At 35.7% G+C, this 14832-nt stretch overlaps 1 protein-coding gene across 4 annotated transcripts in view; it reads right to left on the bottom strand.

The window, feature by feature from the left end:
* LOC115213094 (copine-8) overlaps nt 1-14832 on the bottom strand; it is a 266723-nt gene that overhangs the window by 9454 nt on the left and 242437 nt on the right. For all 4 annotated transcript variants that reach the window (XM_029782016.2, XM_029782015.2, XM_029782017.2 and 1 more), the window contains 4 exons: nt 6490-6642; nt 5483-5558; nt 3290-3417; nt 196-298 (listed from right to left, as the gene is read on the bottom strand). In XM_029782016.2, coding sequence (XP_029637876.1) covers nt 196-298; nt 3290-3417; nt 5483-5558; nt 6490-6642 — 460 coding nt within the window. The remainder of the gene's footprint in view (nt 1-195; nt 299-3289; nt 3418-5482; nt 5559-6489; nt 6643-14832) is intronic.

Here is a 14832-nt window from a genome sequence, read left to right on the forward strand (position 1 = left end):
CCACTGCTGCTGTCTTTACCACACACTTCTTGAGGGTAAGGCTATAGAGTTAATTCAATCAACCACACCCATTGTTCCTTACCAATTTGTTGCTTTGTGCCAAAGTTAAATTGATATCAGAGAACATGAAGTTTGGAGTAAATTTTGCAGTAAAGAGTGAATAAAGTGAAGTTGCAATAATACAATGACACTTACATTAACAACTGCTTCCATTGTCTGGGGCATGTCGGTAATAATACCATCAGTCAAAATGAGGAGGATGAAATAATCATTGCCATCTTGATGTAAAGATGCACATCTGAAGATAAAAAAAGGCTAATATCATAAGGAGAACAACATATTTTGAAGAAAGGTATATTAAGATGCACACCTGAAGATAAAAAATTATAATATTGGTTTCAAATTTTGTAACAAGGCCAATAAATTAGGGGGGGGGGGTTTAGTTGATTACATCAACTAGTACTTATTTTATTGACCCTGAATGGATGGAAGGCAAAGATAACCTAGGCAGAATGTGAACTCAGAATGTAAAAACAGACAAAATGCTAGTATGCATTTTGCCTGGCACAGTAACAATTCTGCCATTTCACCACCTTAAGTAAAAAACAAAAACAAAAGAAAAAGCAAAACAAAATATTATGAGCAACTATTTCTAGCAGGACTCAAAATGTAAGAAATCTCTTTCAAACAACACCTTGCTATTTAAAAAATTGGGCATAAGAGGAATTAGATGTAATGTATAAGAAAGAAGGCTGCACTGGTATGAAAATATATGATGCATATGGATGGGGACAGGTGAATAAAGTGCTGCTTTCTTAATACAGATGGAAATTGCAGAAAAGGTAGACTCTTGAAGACTGATCTCAGGACCTTGAACATCAAAGAGGAAATAACCAAAAATAGGATGACTGGCGATATGTGGTTCTTGAGAAGACCCACCCCGCTCAGTAAAACTCAAATTCTGGAAGCACAATGTGTATAAATATATGTATATGCACTACAGTACTCCTGCCTAATTTCTTCCTCAAGACATTCCAACCAGCTATCAACTCTTTAACCACATTATTCTGAGAGCAGAACTGCAAACTTCACTAACTTTGCCCTGATATCCCTTACCCCTCTTACCACGCAGAACCATTTCACTTGTCATCCAGCTTTCATTTTTAATACTGTCCTCTTCATCGACATTTTACATTGATGATCCTCCTCAGCTGCCAAATTATCTTTCCTCCACACCAAATATCTCCTCTCCCCCAAAATTACGTTTGCCCTATACTTGTCCAACCGGCCAACCACATATCATCTCTCTCCCCATCTCTGTTTATTACTACACTCTTCACCCCCTCCACAACTCCTTTTCAGCACTGTCTCTCCCTTCCTTCTCCTAATTCATGAATCATTGGTCATTCCTTACCCCCAACCCTCAACTCTACTCAATCTCTACAGTTGTCACCTACTCTTCCATACTTCATCTACTCATCATTCTTCAACACTTGTACTTCATTATATTCACTTTAATGGTCTCTAACCATCTCTCACTATCCCATACACTCCAGCAACATCTACCCACCCAAACATCCGTCCTCACTCACTTTTACACATCTTGTATTTTGGGGGTCCACCCTGATACCTCATCACTACTTTTATCTTTTTCCAGCTTTACCCTAGCCATCTCACTCTCTCTTTTATAATGTAAATAGCTGTGCAGCCCCTCCACAGTGAGAAAACTATTCTGGGCACTTCTTTCTCACTTTAATCCCTCATTCCACAATATAAAACTGCTTGCTTCTCTACTATAGCCTCATTCAGTTGAAGGGAACCTTGGTCTTGTGGGCTGCATGGCAACTTCATTCGTAATGATATAAAAAAAAAGCAAAAAAAAAAAGCACTTTGTACATGCTGCAAAGTGGCTGTTGTTAGGAAGGGAATCCAGCCACAGAAATATGCCAAAGTAGGCACTGGAGCATGACGTGGTCTTCAGCCCTGTTGGGTTTTGTCAAACCATCCAACCCATGCCAGCATTTAACATAAACATCAAATAATGATGCTGAAGATGAGTGCGAGCCTAACACTGAAAGATTACGTCATGTGCTGCCGTTGTAATTTGTCCTTGTAATGTCCCCTTCATCTGTCATGTGACAAATTAAGCTTAAGAGAGTTATTTCCCCTCATTGTGTGTTTTGTGTGTGTGTGTTATGCGAAGGCACATTTGAATCAGTGATTAGAAGATCGAGCTTACAATAGTGAGGTTGTGAGTTCGATTCTCGAACCGGGTTGTGAGTTGTGTTCTTGAGCAAGACACTTATTTTCAAGTTACTACATATATAAAAGACAAGGGCGTATGGCCTAGTTGTTACGATGTTACACTCACGATTGTGAGATCGTGGTTTCAATTCCTGGACTAGATAGTTGAGCAAAATACTTCATTTAACGTTGCTCTGTGACCACTTCGATATCTGATGTGTGGTACACTGCGCACCTATTCGGGCAACGTCAACTTGATGGAGGGAGTGAGCTATACATTTGATCAGCAAAAACTGAACACTCATATATCATCTTTTGACAGTAGATTCCATCACACACGCACACACACATTCAGAAGTTAGGACTAAAAAAAAAACCCTTCTAATCATCAGAAACGGCTTAAAGGAATGGTATAGTATGGCATGAATTCTTTGTCAAAAGACAAAACATCTGGAAGTGTCACATCTGCCTTGCTGTTCTCACAGCTATTGTGAAAAAAATAATAAATAAAAGCTCAGATCAAAAGCCATGAAGGAGAAAACTTCCCAAGTAACGTAATATTTCCCTATGGTTATGGCTGGACATATTTTCATGAATGGAAAATACACATCATGACTTGTATATTTATGTACACACACACACACATGTCATATACATATACTATACTAAGAATTGTAGTTTTAGGAAACTGGGAGCCAGTGAAGAAGTTAGGCGAAAAAGAAACCTTGAATCAAAGAGAGAGCCTCTATGTGATTGTTCAACCCAGTAGAAAGAGCAGCAAAGACTCCCTCAAGTCAGACCTTACTGTCTAACAAAAGCATATAAACATTAGATAATGTCATTTAGGGTACATTTAGCCAGAAAAAATTGAGATGGGCATAGCTGGAATGAGTTGGATTATAGATCTGGTTCAATCAGGACTGACCAGGGGGTTAAACAACAACAATAATTAAGAACTGTGAATAATCAGCTAATTAATATTCTAGTTGTACAGAAAACCTATTCCTAACTACTTCTAATAAAAACTCTCAGATAATTTACTTACCGAGCGACATAGTTGATACATGGAGCGAAATTAGTTGGGCCATAAAGTTGTACGGAATGAAGAGTATGATGGTAAGCATCTATCACACCTTGGATACCTTCACAATAAGGGTTTTCAATTGTACCACTCTTGAAAGAACAAAGAAAAAGAAAAAAGATTATAAACAAAAGTAAACTTCCAAGAATTACTCAAACATCATTCAGCAAGCTAAGTACAGTACCGGACCTCTTATTTGGCTTCCAGAAAACTGGAATTAGCAAAAAAGTGGTTATTTTGTACAGGTGATCCTTTCACAGTTTTGTGCTTACTTGTGTGAATTTATTATACTTTTTAATTATAATCATGTTTAAAAGACCAGTAGAAATGTCAGTAGAATTCTAGTTTAATCACCCCATATTACCCCTTGTAACTTCTTTTTAGTTTTTGGAATTTTCAGAAAATTTTTGCAATTTTGTGTGCTACACACAAGAATTCATATAATTATGAAATAAAAAAAAAATTTTAACCACTCCATCTAAATCTTAAAAGTTCCATTCTTTTTTGATTTAAAAAAAAAAATCAAAGTTTAAACTATGGACAATGAATTTTTGGGTTAAATCCCTTGGGTCCATCATCATTCCATTACATTCCATTACTATTTTGTTGGGAGGAAAATATTGAAAAACATTAATATATGCCAGAGTGAAACAAGGAAGGTATCAAGTGGTCGTGAGATGTGCTAAAAACAACAGCTGAATTACCCTTAATTCACACACACACACACACAAAAATTGATTTTTCATAATCGTATGAATTCCTGTGCATAGAACACAAATTTGCCAAAAATTTTCTGAAAAATCCAAAAAATAAAAAAAAGGTAGTGGTTAACATATAGTGGATATTTTGTTTTGTTCTGTTTATAATATCATAGTATCATATGCTCTGATTGATAGAGTCTTTCCTGCTAAATCTGTTTCAGGTGAAGGCTACTTTATGGCAAGTTGTTCTTGGCTAATTAAATCAGGTAAATTGAAGTTTTGCTCAAGTGAAATGTGTTCACTCTGAAATTTCTTTTTTCATCCCATCTCCTCTTTTCTGAGGTTTTTAGGATTACATTATCTGATGTGACTTTTTATTTCCCATGATGGTTGGGTATGATTTGAGGGGATTCTAGCAGACTGAATGATTATGTAGAGACTCCCTTGTTGGCTGGCCCATATGTAGCAAGACACCTATCTATGGTTGTCCCTTATTACAGTTTAACCTCTCAGCACCTGGAGTAAAGTCACATTTCTCTCCCAAATACTCCCCTACTCAGTTATGGGGGGGGGGATTTTCCCCATTTTTCCTTGTTCTACTAACTTGCAAGACAGAAAAAGAACAAGGAAAAATGGGGAAAATCCCCCCCCCCCATAACTGAGTAGGGGAGTATTTGGGAGAGAAATGTGACTTTACTCCAGGTGCTGAGAGGTTAAACTGTAATAAGGGACAAACTGTAAAAAAAAAAAAGAAAGAAAAGTTATCAGAAGCTGCATTCAACAGCATATATTTTTCTGTCTTGCAAGTTAGTAGATGACCTCACTAATGCCAGTGACACAGACAGAAAAAAAAGCACTAAGTATACATTGTAAAGTAGTTGACCTTAGGAAGGACATCCAGCCATTGAAACTATGTTAAAGCTAACACTGGCATTCAATTAACATCTGTGACTCACCAGGTCCTGTCAAACTATCAAACCCATGCCATTATGGAAAATGGCCATTAAATTATGAAGTAACTTACTCAGAGATTACAAATACTGTATATTTTGGTTCAACATCCACAAGGTTTGGTTTAGATTTTATTCTTCAGAAGTGGATGAAATATGCACTAGACATTCATTCTCAACTGATTTTGAATAAAACCAGAGTTTAAATGTGTAAGAAATCTTTGTTTGTTTTTGTTATACATCCAACAAGCAGAAAATATTATTTCATTTCATATATATATTGAAAAACAATTTTATGAAAAGAGAGGGGTGTGTGTGTGTGTCAAAAAAAATCTCCATCATAATTTTTCATCTTCAAAGAATTTTCTGAGATTAACCATTCCTTCTTCCAATTACATTGTTACAAATTGATATGTGTAAACCTCTATAAACAGCCTTAACATATATATCCCAAAAGATATTAAAAAGGAGAAATCAATAAAAATGGAGAGGAAATGTAGACAAACCAGAGGAAATTCATGCGATACAATTCCAGTTGGAGGAAGTCGGGCACCAAATCCCAATGCTGGAAATAACTTATCTCTGAAAGTAGAAAAGAAAGAAAAATGATAATTCTAAACATATGGAATATAGGTATAAAAATTTAAAACAAAACAATTATATAGCAGTTAAAACTATGTACATTACGGTTTAATACAACACACTTTTCCATTTCCCATGATGGCATTTGGAGCAGCCATAAGTATTTTAGATGCTTCAATAAACTAGGACATAGACTAACTTGGTGAAATTAGTGTAATAAATATTCAATATGAATATGAGTAGTAGAGGTTCCCTTGGTAGCTCACCTCTATTCAGTCACAGACCTACTAGAAATTATTTTTTACCATTTAAGGGTATCGTGAAAAGCCAGATTGGAGGCACAACCTTCTGAGTTCTTTTACAGGGCTTAAAAAAACTGAAGGACCACTGCAATAAGTGTGTGAATCTGAGAGGGGAATATGTTGAATAAAATCATAATTAACTGACCCTCCTGTATTTTCTTTTACCAAAAACCAGAAACTTTTCAGCACCTCCTCACACAAGACAGCCAATTCTGAATACAAAAGTCATTATAGCAGTGATAGAAAAGGTAGAGAGAGAAGACAGTGTACCTGTAGTTCAGAGGCTGGAGTATGTCTGTGAGTGATTTTATGCCAGTCAGTTGAGTGGCATTTCTCTAGATGTAGTTCAACATATCTGAATATATAGCAACAGCACTGACTCAGGATTAAGAGGAGCAAGAGACAACCCAAGGAACATTACTATTTTCTATTTCTTCCTCACTCTCTGAAGAGACAAAGCCCAACATTTTAAACCATTCATTCTTTGCAGCAATTAAACTTATCAAACTCCTCTATAACCCATCCTATAGACTAATTGTTGTCAATACAGACCATCATTATTCTCCTTGGATTACTGATTTTTATCCTATCTTACCATTGGTTAGAACAGGCAAGCAAGAAGTACTTACGAGTCATAATCCTGGATGATGTTGCCCACTGCATGAAGAGATGTTGCATAGGGGTTAAGATTGTAAGGGCTGATATAATGTAATGAACTGGGGCTTGTTGGATTACCATTTGATGCTGTGAAGTCGATTGCAAATGTACAGTGAATCTGTGTCCTGAAAAAGATAAAAATATACATATTTTGTCAGAGATATTTCATATATAATGTTTCAGCATCTCCTTGCTCATTTAAACTATTTCTTTTGTCACAAGCCAATCAGGGATCATCTACATGGTTGTTTGACTTGTAAGAAATAGACAACAATTCTCAATTCTTAAAGGTACACCTTACCATGTTTAAAAAAATGACTCACTGGATAATGTTTGGATAATGTAAGTTTGAAAAAATAAAAGATGACCTGGTCCTGGTCAGAATGGCTTTGGTCATAAGTCTGCTAAATCCAAATTGGCTTTGAGCTAAATAACAATTATTATCATATTAATCATCTTGATTATTTACATAATTACTGCTATCGGACTTTTAATGTTTCAGAAGACCTGACTAGTGCCAGTCAGGTGACAACCATTGTCACCATCAGTATTGCTCTCATCATCAGTATTATTCATGAAGATTTTCTTCACACACACAAATATATAAATACATTTACACAAACCCACAAGTTTAATTATTTTATGAATCTCTAGAATCTATCAGCAGGAGTGTTATTTAGATCTGTTTTGTTTTTTTGAGCAGCTTAGAGACTAATATTTTCCCTGGAACAATAAAGAAAAAAGCAGTTGTCATTATCGCTAATCATTCTCCTCTCAGAATTCTTTATATTTATGATAGCGAGGTGAACTGTTAGTTAGTTGAGTACTCATGTTCAAAGAATATCAGGCTACCAGAGCCTTCCAATGATCTCCATCAAATACAAGAATATAACAACAAGAATAATTGTTGTCACTGACATCATCATCATTTTAACGTCCATTTTTCCATGTTTGCATGGATCAGACAGAATTTGTTGATGTGATGCAGATTTTCTACAGCTGGATACCCTTCCTGTTGCCAACCTTCACTTGTTTCCAAGTAAGATAATATTTCCCTATGACCTGACATATTTCTTTGGAAGATTGGAAATAAACAACGTGGCTTATGTGATAGTAACATTCACTTATAACTGACATGCAATGTCAAGACAAAATGGCACAAAAACACAAATACATATGATGGGTTTCTTATTTCTTTATTGCCCACAAGGGGCTAAACATAGAGGGGACAAACAAGGACAGACAAAGTCGATTACTTCAACCCCAGTGTGTAACTGGTACTTAATTTATCGACCCCGAAAGGATGAAAGGCAATGTCAACCTCGGTAGAATTTGAAATCAGAACGAAATGGCGGACGAAAGGCTTAGCGGTATTTCGTCTGCCATTTAGCAGACGAAATACCGCTAAGCCTTTCGCCCGCCATGCTAACGTTTCTGCCAGCTCGCCGCTTTATTCTTTCAGTTTCTGCCTATCAAATGTATATCTATTATTTTAAAAAATAATCAAGAATTTGCTTTCATTTAGCAAAATAGCTTTTTCATTAATTGGCATTTTTAAACTGATATTTTGAACATAATGAAAGGCTCCTGCATAAAATTATGATTTTAATTTAAATATTAACCCTTCAAATCAGAAGGTTTTGTATCAAAGAACCAGAGGCAATCTCAGGTAGATTTAATGTACATCTTAACTTGAACTGAGATGTTATTGTATTACTGTATCGATCAGACTATTAGATGTTGATTTACATTGCTTGCCACAATGTGCTTCCTCACATCGTAGCTTTGGAATCATATCAGCCTGCTGGTTAGGTGGACAGGCCAATGTTTCCCCCAAATGAAATGCCAACCTGTTGCAGGTTGTACTGAATGGATTGGAGCAGTGTGAAATGAAGGGTTTTGCTCAAGAACACAATACACAAGCCACGATCTTGCAATCAAGAGTGCAACACTCTAACCATTAAGCCATGTGCCTTCACCGAGAAGTAAATTTTTGAAAATCCATATTCACAACAAGCAGATTCAGTTATTTCACCATGTTTTGAATATTGAAAAATATAAGTTAATCTCTTTCCACATGATGATATATAATCTAAACCCTTAAAGTGAATGATGTTAGTATGATGATAGTAATGTACATTACGCATAAGTACAGTGAACATACTATTTACTACAGAATCACATTAACTACATACAAATGCAATTCAATTGCTAAGGCATTGGCTTATGACAGGTAGTTTCAATGTGTTTGCATTAAAAGCTTTCTTTGTTCACTTTCGCAATGCTTGCTGGAGAGATGTAGTAGTTATACTACAAAAACACATTAAATTAAGACAAGTGCTGAGGATGCAATCTAATTGTCAAAGCATTGGCTTATGACAAGTTGTTCTTTCATTTGTTTTTGTATTAAAAAGCTTTCTTTGTTCACATTGGCAGTGTTTGCTAGGGAGGTGAAGTAGTTATACTATAGAAATATATTAAATCAGGACAAAAGCTGAAAATTGTTCACCCCATACCCCACTCCCATTCCTGTGTCCCCTGCACTTTAGACTGAAGTTAGGATGGGTTGGTTACTTGGCTGGCCTTAAAGTGAAATGACTGAATCAATCTCATGAGAATTGAATAGCTGTTAAACATCAAATGTTATGCACAAAAGTTGATAATATATGAAGATGCTTTATGATTTTATAGCTTTTTGAAGTATAAGGTATTGCAATATGATTGAAAAAGAAAAAAAACAAAACAAAAATGTCTAGATATCTTTTACTGTCTCATCTCTCTCTCTCTCTCTTTCAATAATATAAAGTTTGTTTATTATTAATCAATGCTTGGTACTAATGCTCCTATTTTTATTCTGACCAGGTGGTTCACTAGTGCAACTCAGTCCACTGATGCTGACTTTTTTTAAAGTTAAGGATATGGCTTTGAATCTGCCCAGGGTTATCTCTCTTCAGTATTTTCCATTGAGGAAGGCTAAAGAGCCAGAAATGCATGTCTGGGAATCTGGTGGAGGGAAGTACTGGGCAGATATGGTGTTTTACGTCTTTTACCACAAGAAAGAATTTTTTCTCCACATTAACTTCCATGACTTTGAATTTAGAAGTTAAAATGTCATAAACAAACACGTATGTATGTATGTATGTATGTATGCATGTATATGTGTGTATGTATGTATATATATATATATATATATATATATGCATATATGCCAGCATATGTACATGCATTCCTACATACATACATACATATATATATATAATATATATATAATTACTAAAGAGGACAGCAAATGTTAAGGCAAGGCAAACATCTCAAGTCATACACAACTACATGTATAAGTACATAGACATACATATATGTGTAGCTGTACATGTATGCACATACATTAACAACAGCATTATAGTGCGTTTGGATAAGCAGAAATAAGATAAGTAATCTTATGGGTGCATGTTTTTCTCAAACACACATTATTTAGCTTTAACCAGTCATGCTACAATTCTTTCTGTTGCATTCATAACTTGGTACATTGGTTTGATATCTCTGTAGTTGCTTTCTTCTAGAACATCTCTTTTGCCCTTGTTGCAGTTGATAATAAAGATGTCAGTCATTGAGAATGATATAATACCTCCCTGTACTATGTGAAAAAAGTACATGAGTGACTAGTGTGTGTCCTATATTGGTATCTCAGTATGCAAGCATATCCCTGATGGGGGAGCTGGTTTCTCTGCATCTTTAACTCTTTTTATACCAACCAACCAGCCAACCAAACCAACCAACCAACCAGCCAACCAACCAACCAACCAACCAACCAACCAACCAACCAACCAACCAACCAACCAACCAACCAACCAACCAAAGACTTTTTGGTTCCATGTTAACTTGTGCTAAAGTGATCTATATTAAAAACCGTCTGTCAAAATTTCATGCTAATATATTTCTTTACTACCCACATGGAGCTAAACACAGATGGGACAAACAAGGACAGACAAAGGGATTAGCTTGATTACATCGACCCCAGTGCGTAACTGGTACTTAATTTATCGACTCAGAAAGGATGAAAGGCAAAGTCGACCTCGGCGGAATTTGAACTCGGAACGTAACGACAGACGAAATACGGCTACGCATTTCGCCCAGCGTGCTGACGTTTCTGCCAGCTCACCGCCTTTCATGCTAATATACATTCCAAACACTCAGCTTTAATGACCAAGTCATTTCACTAAATTTGTCATTATTTTAAAAGTTATTGAAACAAAGGCAGCCAGTATATTTCATTAAAAATATGGAAACGGAAGGGTTAACCATATTTTTAACCATCCCTGCCAATTTCAATAGCTGGTCTATCAAATAGATCTACATGACAGAGTTACCCCACTCCTTCTCCCTCTTCCTCCCACACATGATTCTCATTTAACAACCCCTTCTAGTAATGAGAATGAGAGAGCTGCTATCATTTTGTACACATTTTTTGTCAATGATGTCTTGATTAACACTGACACACTGCTTTGCAATCTAAAACATATCCCACTTTTGATACTCTCATCAAAAAAACATTGGCAAACCTTTTTCTTACTTTCAGCTTCTCTCTGTACTATGTGTACCTGACATCTAGTGTTTCTTCTAGCTACCTGATAGGATTATTCGCTTCTGAGTTTCTCCCAGTCTTTCTTAACCTGTCTCTTAGCTTTTATCATTCAATTAACTTCACCACTCCATTACAATGCCACTTTCTTCTTAGATGGAACTTTGATATCTGTAGTATGTTTCATTTTTTGTACCTACTTTTTCTAAATTGTCTTGTATCTTTGAATTTATCTAACTCTTATCTTGAGTTTTGCTCATCCCCAGTAATACTGAATAGTCATTTCTTCACAAAGGAAGGACTTTGTATTAAGAACCAGTTACTCATCTCATTTCCTGGGGAATATGAAGTCTATCTGGCTTCTATGTTAATCTAATTTACAGACGATCAGGTGGTTGGCTGGATTCTGTAACTTAGAGCTGCAAATGGTTAGGTCTTTAGCATCACAGGAGTCCAAAAGTCTTAAACACTCTTCCTGTTTCTGTATAATAGCATCAACTTGCGTATTCATCAAAATAGCCATCATGGAATTTCCCAATATATTTAGTATTTCCAGTCATAATACTGAAGTTGCTGTCAACCATTACTGAGTTAGTCGGCAAGAGGGTCTCTAAAAACAGTCGTTTTGCTCAATTGCTAGTCCTGGTTGAAGTGCACTATTATTGTCATGTTACTCTTAATAACCTATGGTTAATTATTTTAATTAATTTGTGAGCTTGTTTCAGTTTCCATCTAACAAATTCACTCACAAGGCTTTGGCTGGACTGAGGCTATAGTAGAAGACATTTGCCCAGAGTGCCACAAACTTTTTACTACACAACCACTGCTGCACGTGCACACATGCCCACCCCCAAAAAGAAATATATTAAGTTAAGTTTATATATATATATATGTATGAAACTTAATATATTTCATATGTATGGATATCTATCAATCAATCAATCTATAAATATAAAACTTAATATATTTTATGTGTGTGTGTGTGTGTGTGTGTATATATATATATATATTATATATATATATATATATATCAAAGAGAGACAGGTATGTAGACATATACAGAAGAACAATGAAAAAATAAATAAAAAAAGAAAGCCTCCCTCCTCCATCCCTTACACAGTACATAAAAATGATATATACCAGGTGTCAATTTTAGACCAGTGATTGGAGGTTAAAAGCCACTGATTTATTACAGATTGTAATGCTCTGGTTGGCAAGCAGTCAAAGAGGAAGGCATTTTTCTTATCTCTTCCTCCATCAGGTTTTTAAGTCAGGATTTTAATCCAAACATCAGATTTAAAATCTGTCAATATTTTAACCATCTTGAGTTTTTTTGTTTTTGATGTAGTAAACCGTTGCTTGGGTTTACAATGTGGGATATTCTAGTTAAATTTTTATGAGCTGGTTAAAATATCTTTTATCTTTTACTTATTTCAGTCATTAGACTGTGGCCATGCTGGGGCACCACCCTGAAAAATTTTAGTTGAATGAACTGATTGCAGTACTATTTATTTTTTTATGCCTGGCACTTTATTGGTTGCTTTTGCTGAACTGCTAGGTTACAGGGATGTAAACAAACCAACACAAGCTGTCAAGAGGTGATGCGAGGCAAACTCAGATGCAAATCTACACACACACACATAATGGGCTTCTTTCAGTTTCCGCCTACCAAATCTCCTCACAAGGCTTTGGTTGACTCGAAGCTATAGTACAAGGAACCCGCCAGTGATGCTATGCAATGGTACTGAACCTAGGACCATGTGGCTGGGACGCAAACTTCTTACCACACAATTTGACCAATGTCATTGTTATTAGCATCGGTGTCATCATCATAGAATTTGTTGAGAAAGATTTTTATATAGCTGGATGATGCCCTTCTTGTCACCATTCTTCAACTGTTTCCAAGTAAGGTACTATTATTATTATTATTATTATTATTATTATTATTATTATTATTAAGGCGGTGAGCTGGCAGAAACATTAGCATGCTGGGTGAAATGCTTAGCAGTATTTCACTCATCGCTTTGATCTGTGTTCAAATTCCCTGAGGTTGACTTTGATTTCATCCTTTCAGGGTCGATAAAATAAGTACCAGTTGAACACTGGCATTGATGTAATCAACTCATCCCCTCTCCAAAAGTGGCTACCCTTGTGACAAAATTCGAAACAATAACCACTGTCGCTGTCACCACCACCGCAACCGCCGCCGCCACCACCACCACCACCACCATCATTATTAAGGTAGTGAGCTGGCAGAATTGTTAGCATACCAGACAACATGCTTAGTTGTATTTCATCCATCTATACATTCTGAGTTCAAGAGAAGGTCTACTCTTTTTTGCCTTCAATCCTTTTGGGGTCACCCCAAATTCCAGGCCTTGTGCCTATAGTGGAAAGGATGATTATTATTCAGGTGGTGAACTGGCAGAATCTTTAGTATGTTGGATAAAATGCTTAGTATTATTTCAGCAGCCTTTGCATTCTGAGTTCAAATTCTGCTCAGGTTGACTGTGTCTTTCATCCTTTCAGGGTTGGTAAAATAAGTACCAGTTGAACACTAGGTCCGATGTGACATAACCCCTCCTCCAAAACTGCTGGTCTTGTGCCAGAATTTGTCACCTATTATTATTGTTGTTATTATTATTATTATTATTATTATTATTATTATTATTATTATTTCAACTAGTGATAATCGTGCTTCAGATAACACTAAGAAATGGTGGAATGCTTTAATGGAATAAATTTAAGTGATTAAGATTAGCTAAGTGGTGATTTGCTTTCTTTGTGGTGTTATCTGTGGATATCTGAATCTTAAATTATGAAAGATAAATTGAGTTTCTAAAGTGGAAGGAAAATCAGTTAATGTGCATTAAAACGTCTAGAAATACCACAAAGAAATTGTCTATTTTTCACATTGTCAATACTGAAAGACAAACACACATGCTTTCCTCTGAAATTCTCTCTCTGTCTCTCTTTCACACATGCAACACCTATCAGAAAACAAGAACTACTTTTTAATCCCAGGAAACCAAATATTTAATACAAAGACTGGTGGATTAGCAAAATTATTAGAAAATCAGATAAGATGCTTTGCAGTATTTTTCCAGGCTCTTTACATTCTGAAGTCAAATCCTGCTGAGGTTAACTCAGCTGTTCAACCCTTTTGGTAGGTAAATAAAGTAAAGAGTCTTTCAAATACTGGAATTGATGTACTAACTATATTTCAGGCTTAGTGCCAATGTAAGAAACAATCATTATGGAATATAATTTATAACTGGTATATGTAATTAAGGCTAGAGTCCAAAATAATACAGTTCAAATAACAATAGGTATAAACAGGATCAGTGATGAAATAAAATGCAGACATTGAAACTGGATTGGACATATCCTTACGAGATTAAATAAATGATTGTATGGTGGCACTAAAGTGGAAGCCTGAGGGGAAAAGAGCAGCAGGGTCTGCTAAAACAACATGGTGAAGGACCATTGACAAGGAAAGAAGGGTGGAGAATGAGACTAAAACAGTGGCAGAAAACAGGGCTGGTTGAAGAGATCATGTGGCTTTATGTACCTCATGGTATGGAGAAAACTAATATGCAATTAAGACAGTATCAAATTAAATGTATATACACTGTTGATAGAAACAGTTATTGCAGTATTTCTTCTGAGATAACATCTGTTACGGACGAGCTGTATTAAAAACAGAATAAATATCAGAGGGAGATGAAAATTCATT

This window comes from Octopus sinensis, linkage group LG6 (assembly GCF_006345805.1).
Source record: "Octopus sinensis linkage group LG6, ASM634580v1, whole genome shotgun sequence".
In the NCBI taxonomy this organism is placed as follows: domain Eukaryota; kingdom Metazoa; phylum Mollusca; class Cephalopoda; order Octopoda; family Octopodidae; genus Octopus; species Octopus sinensis.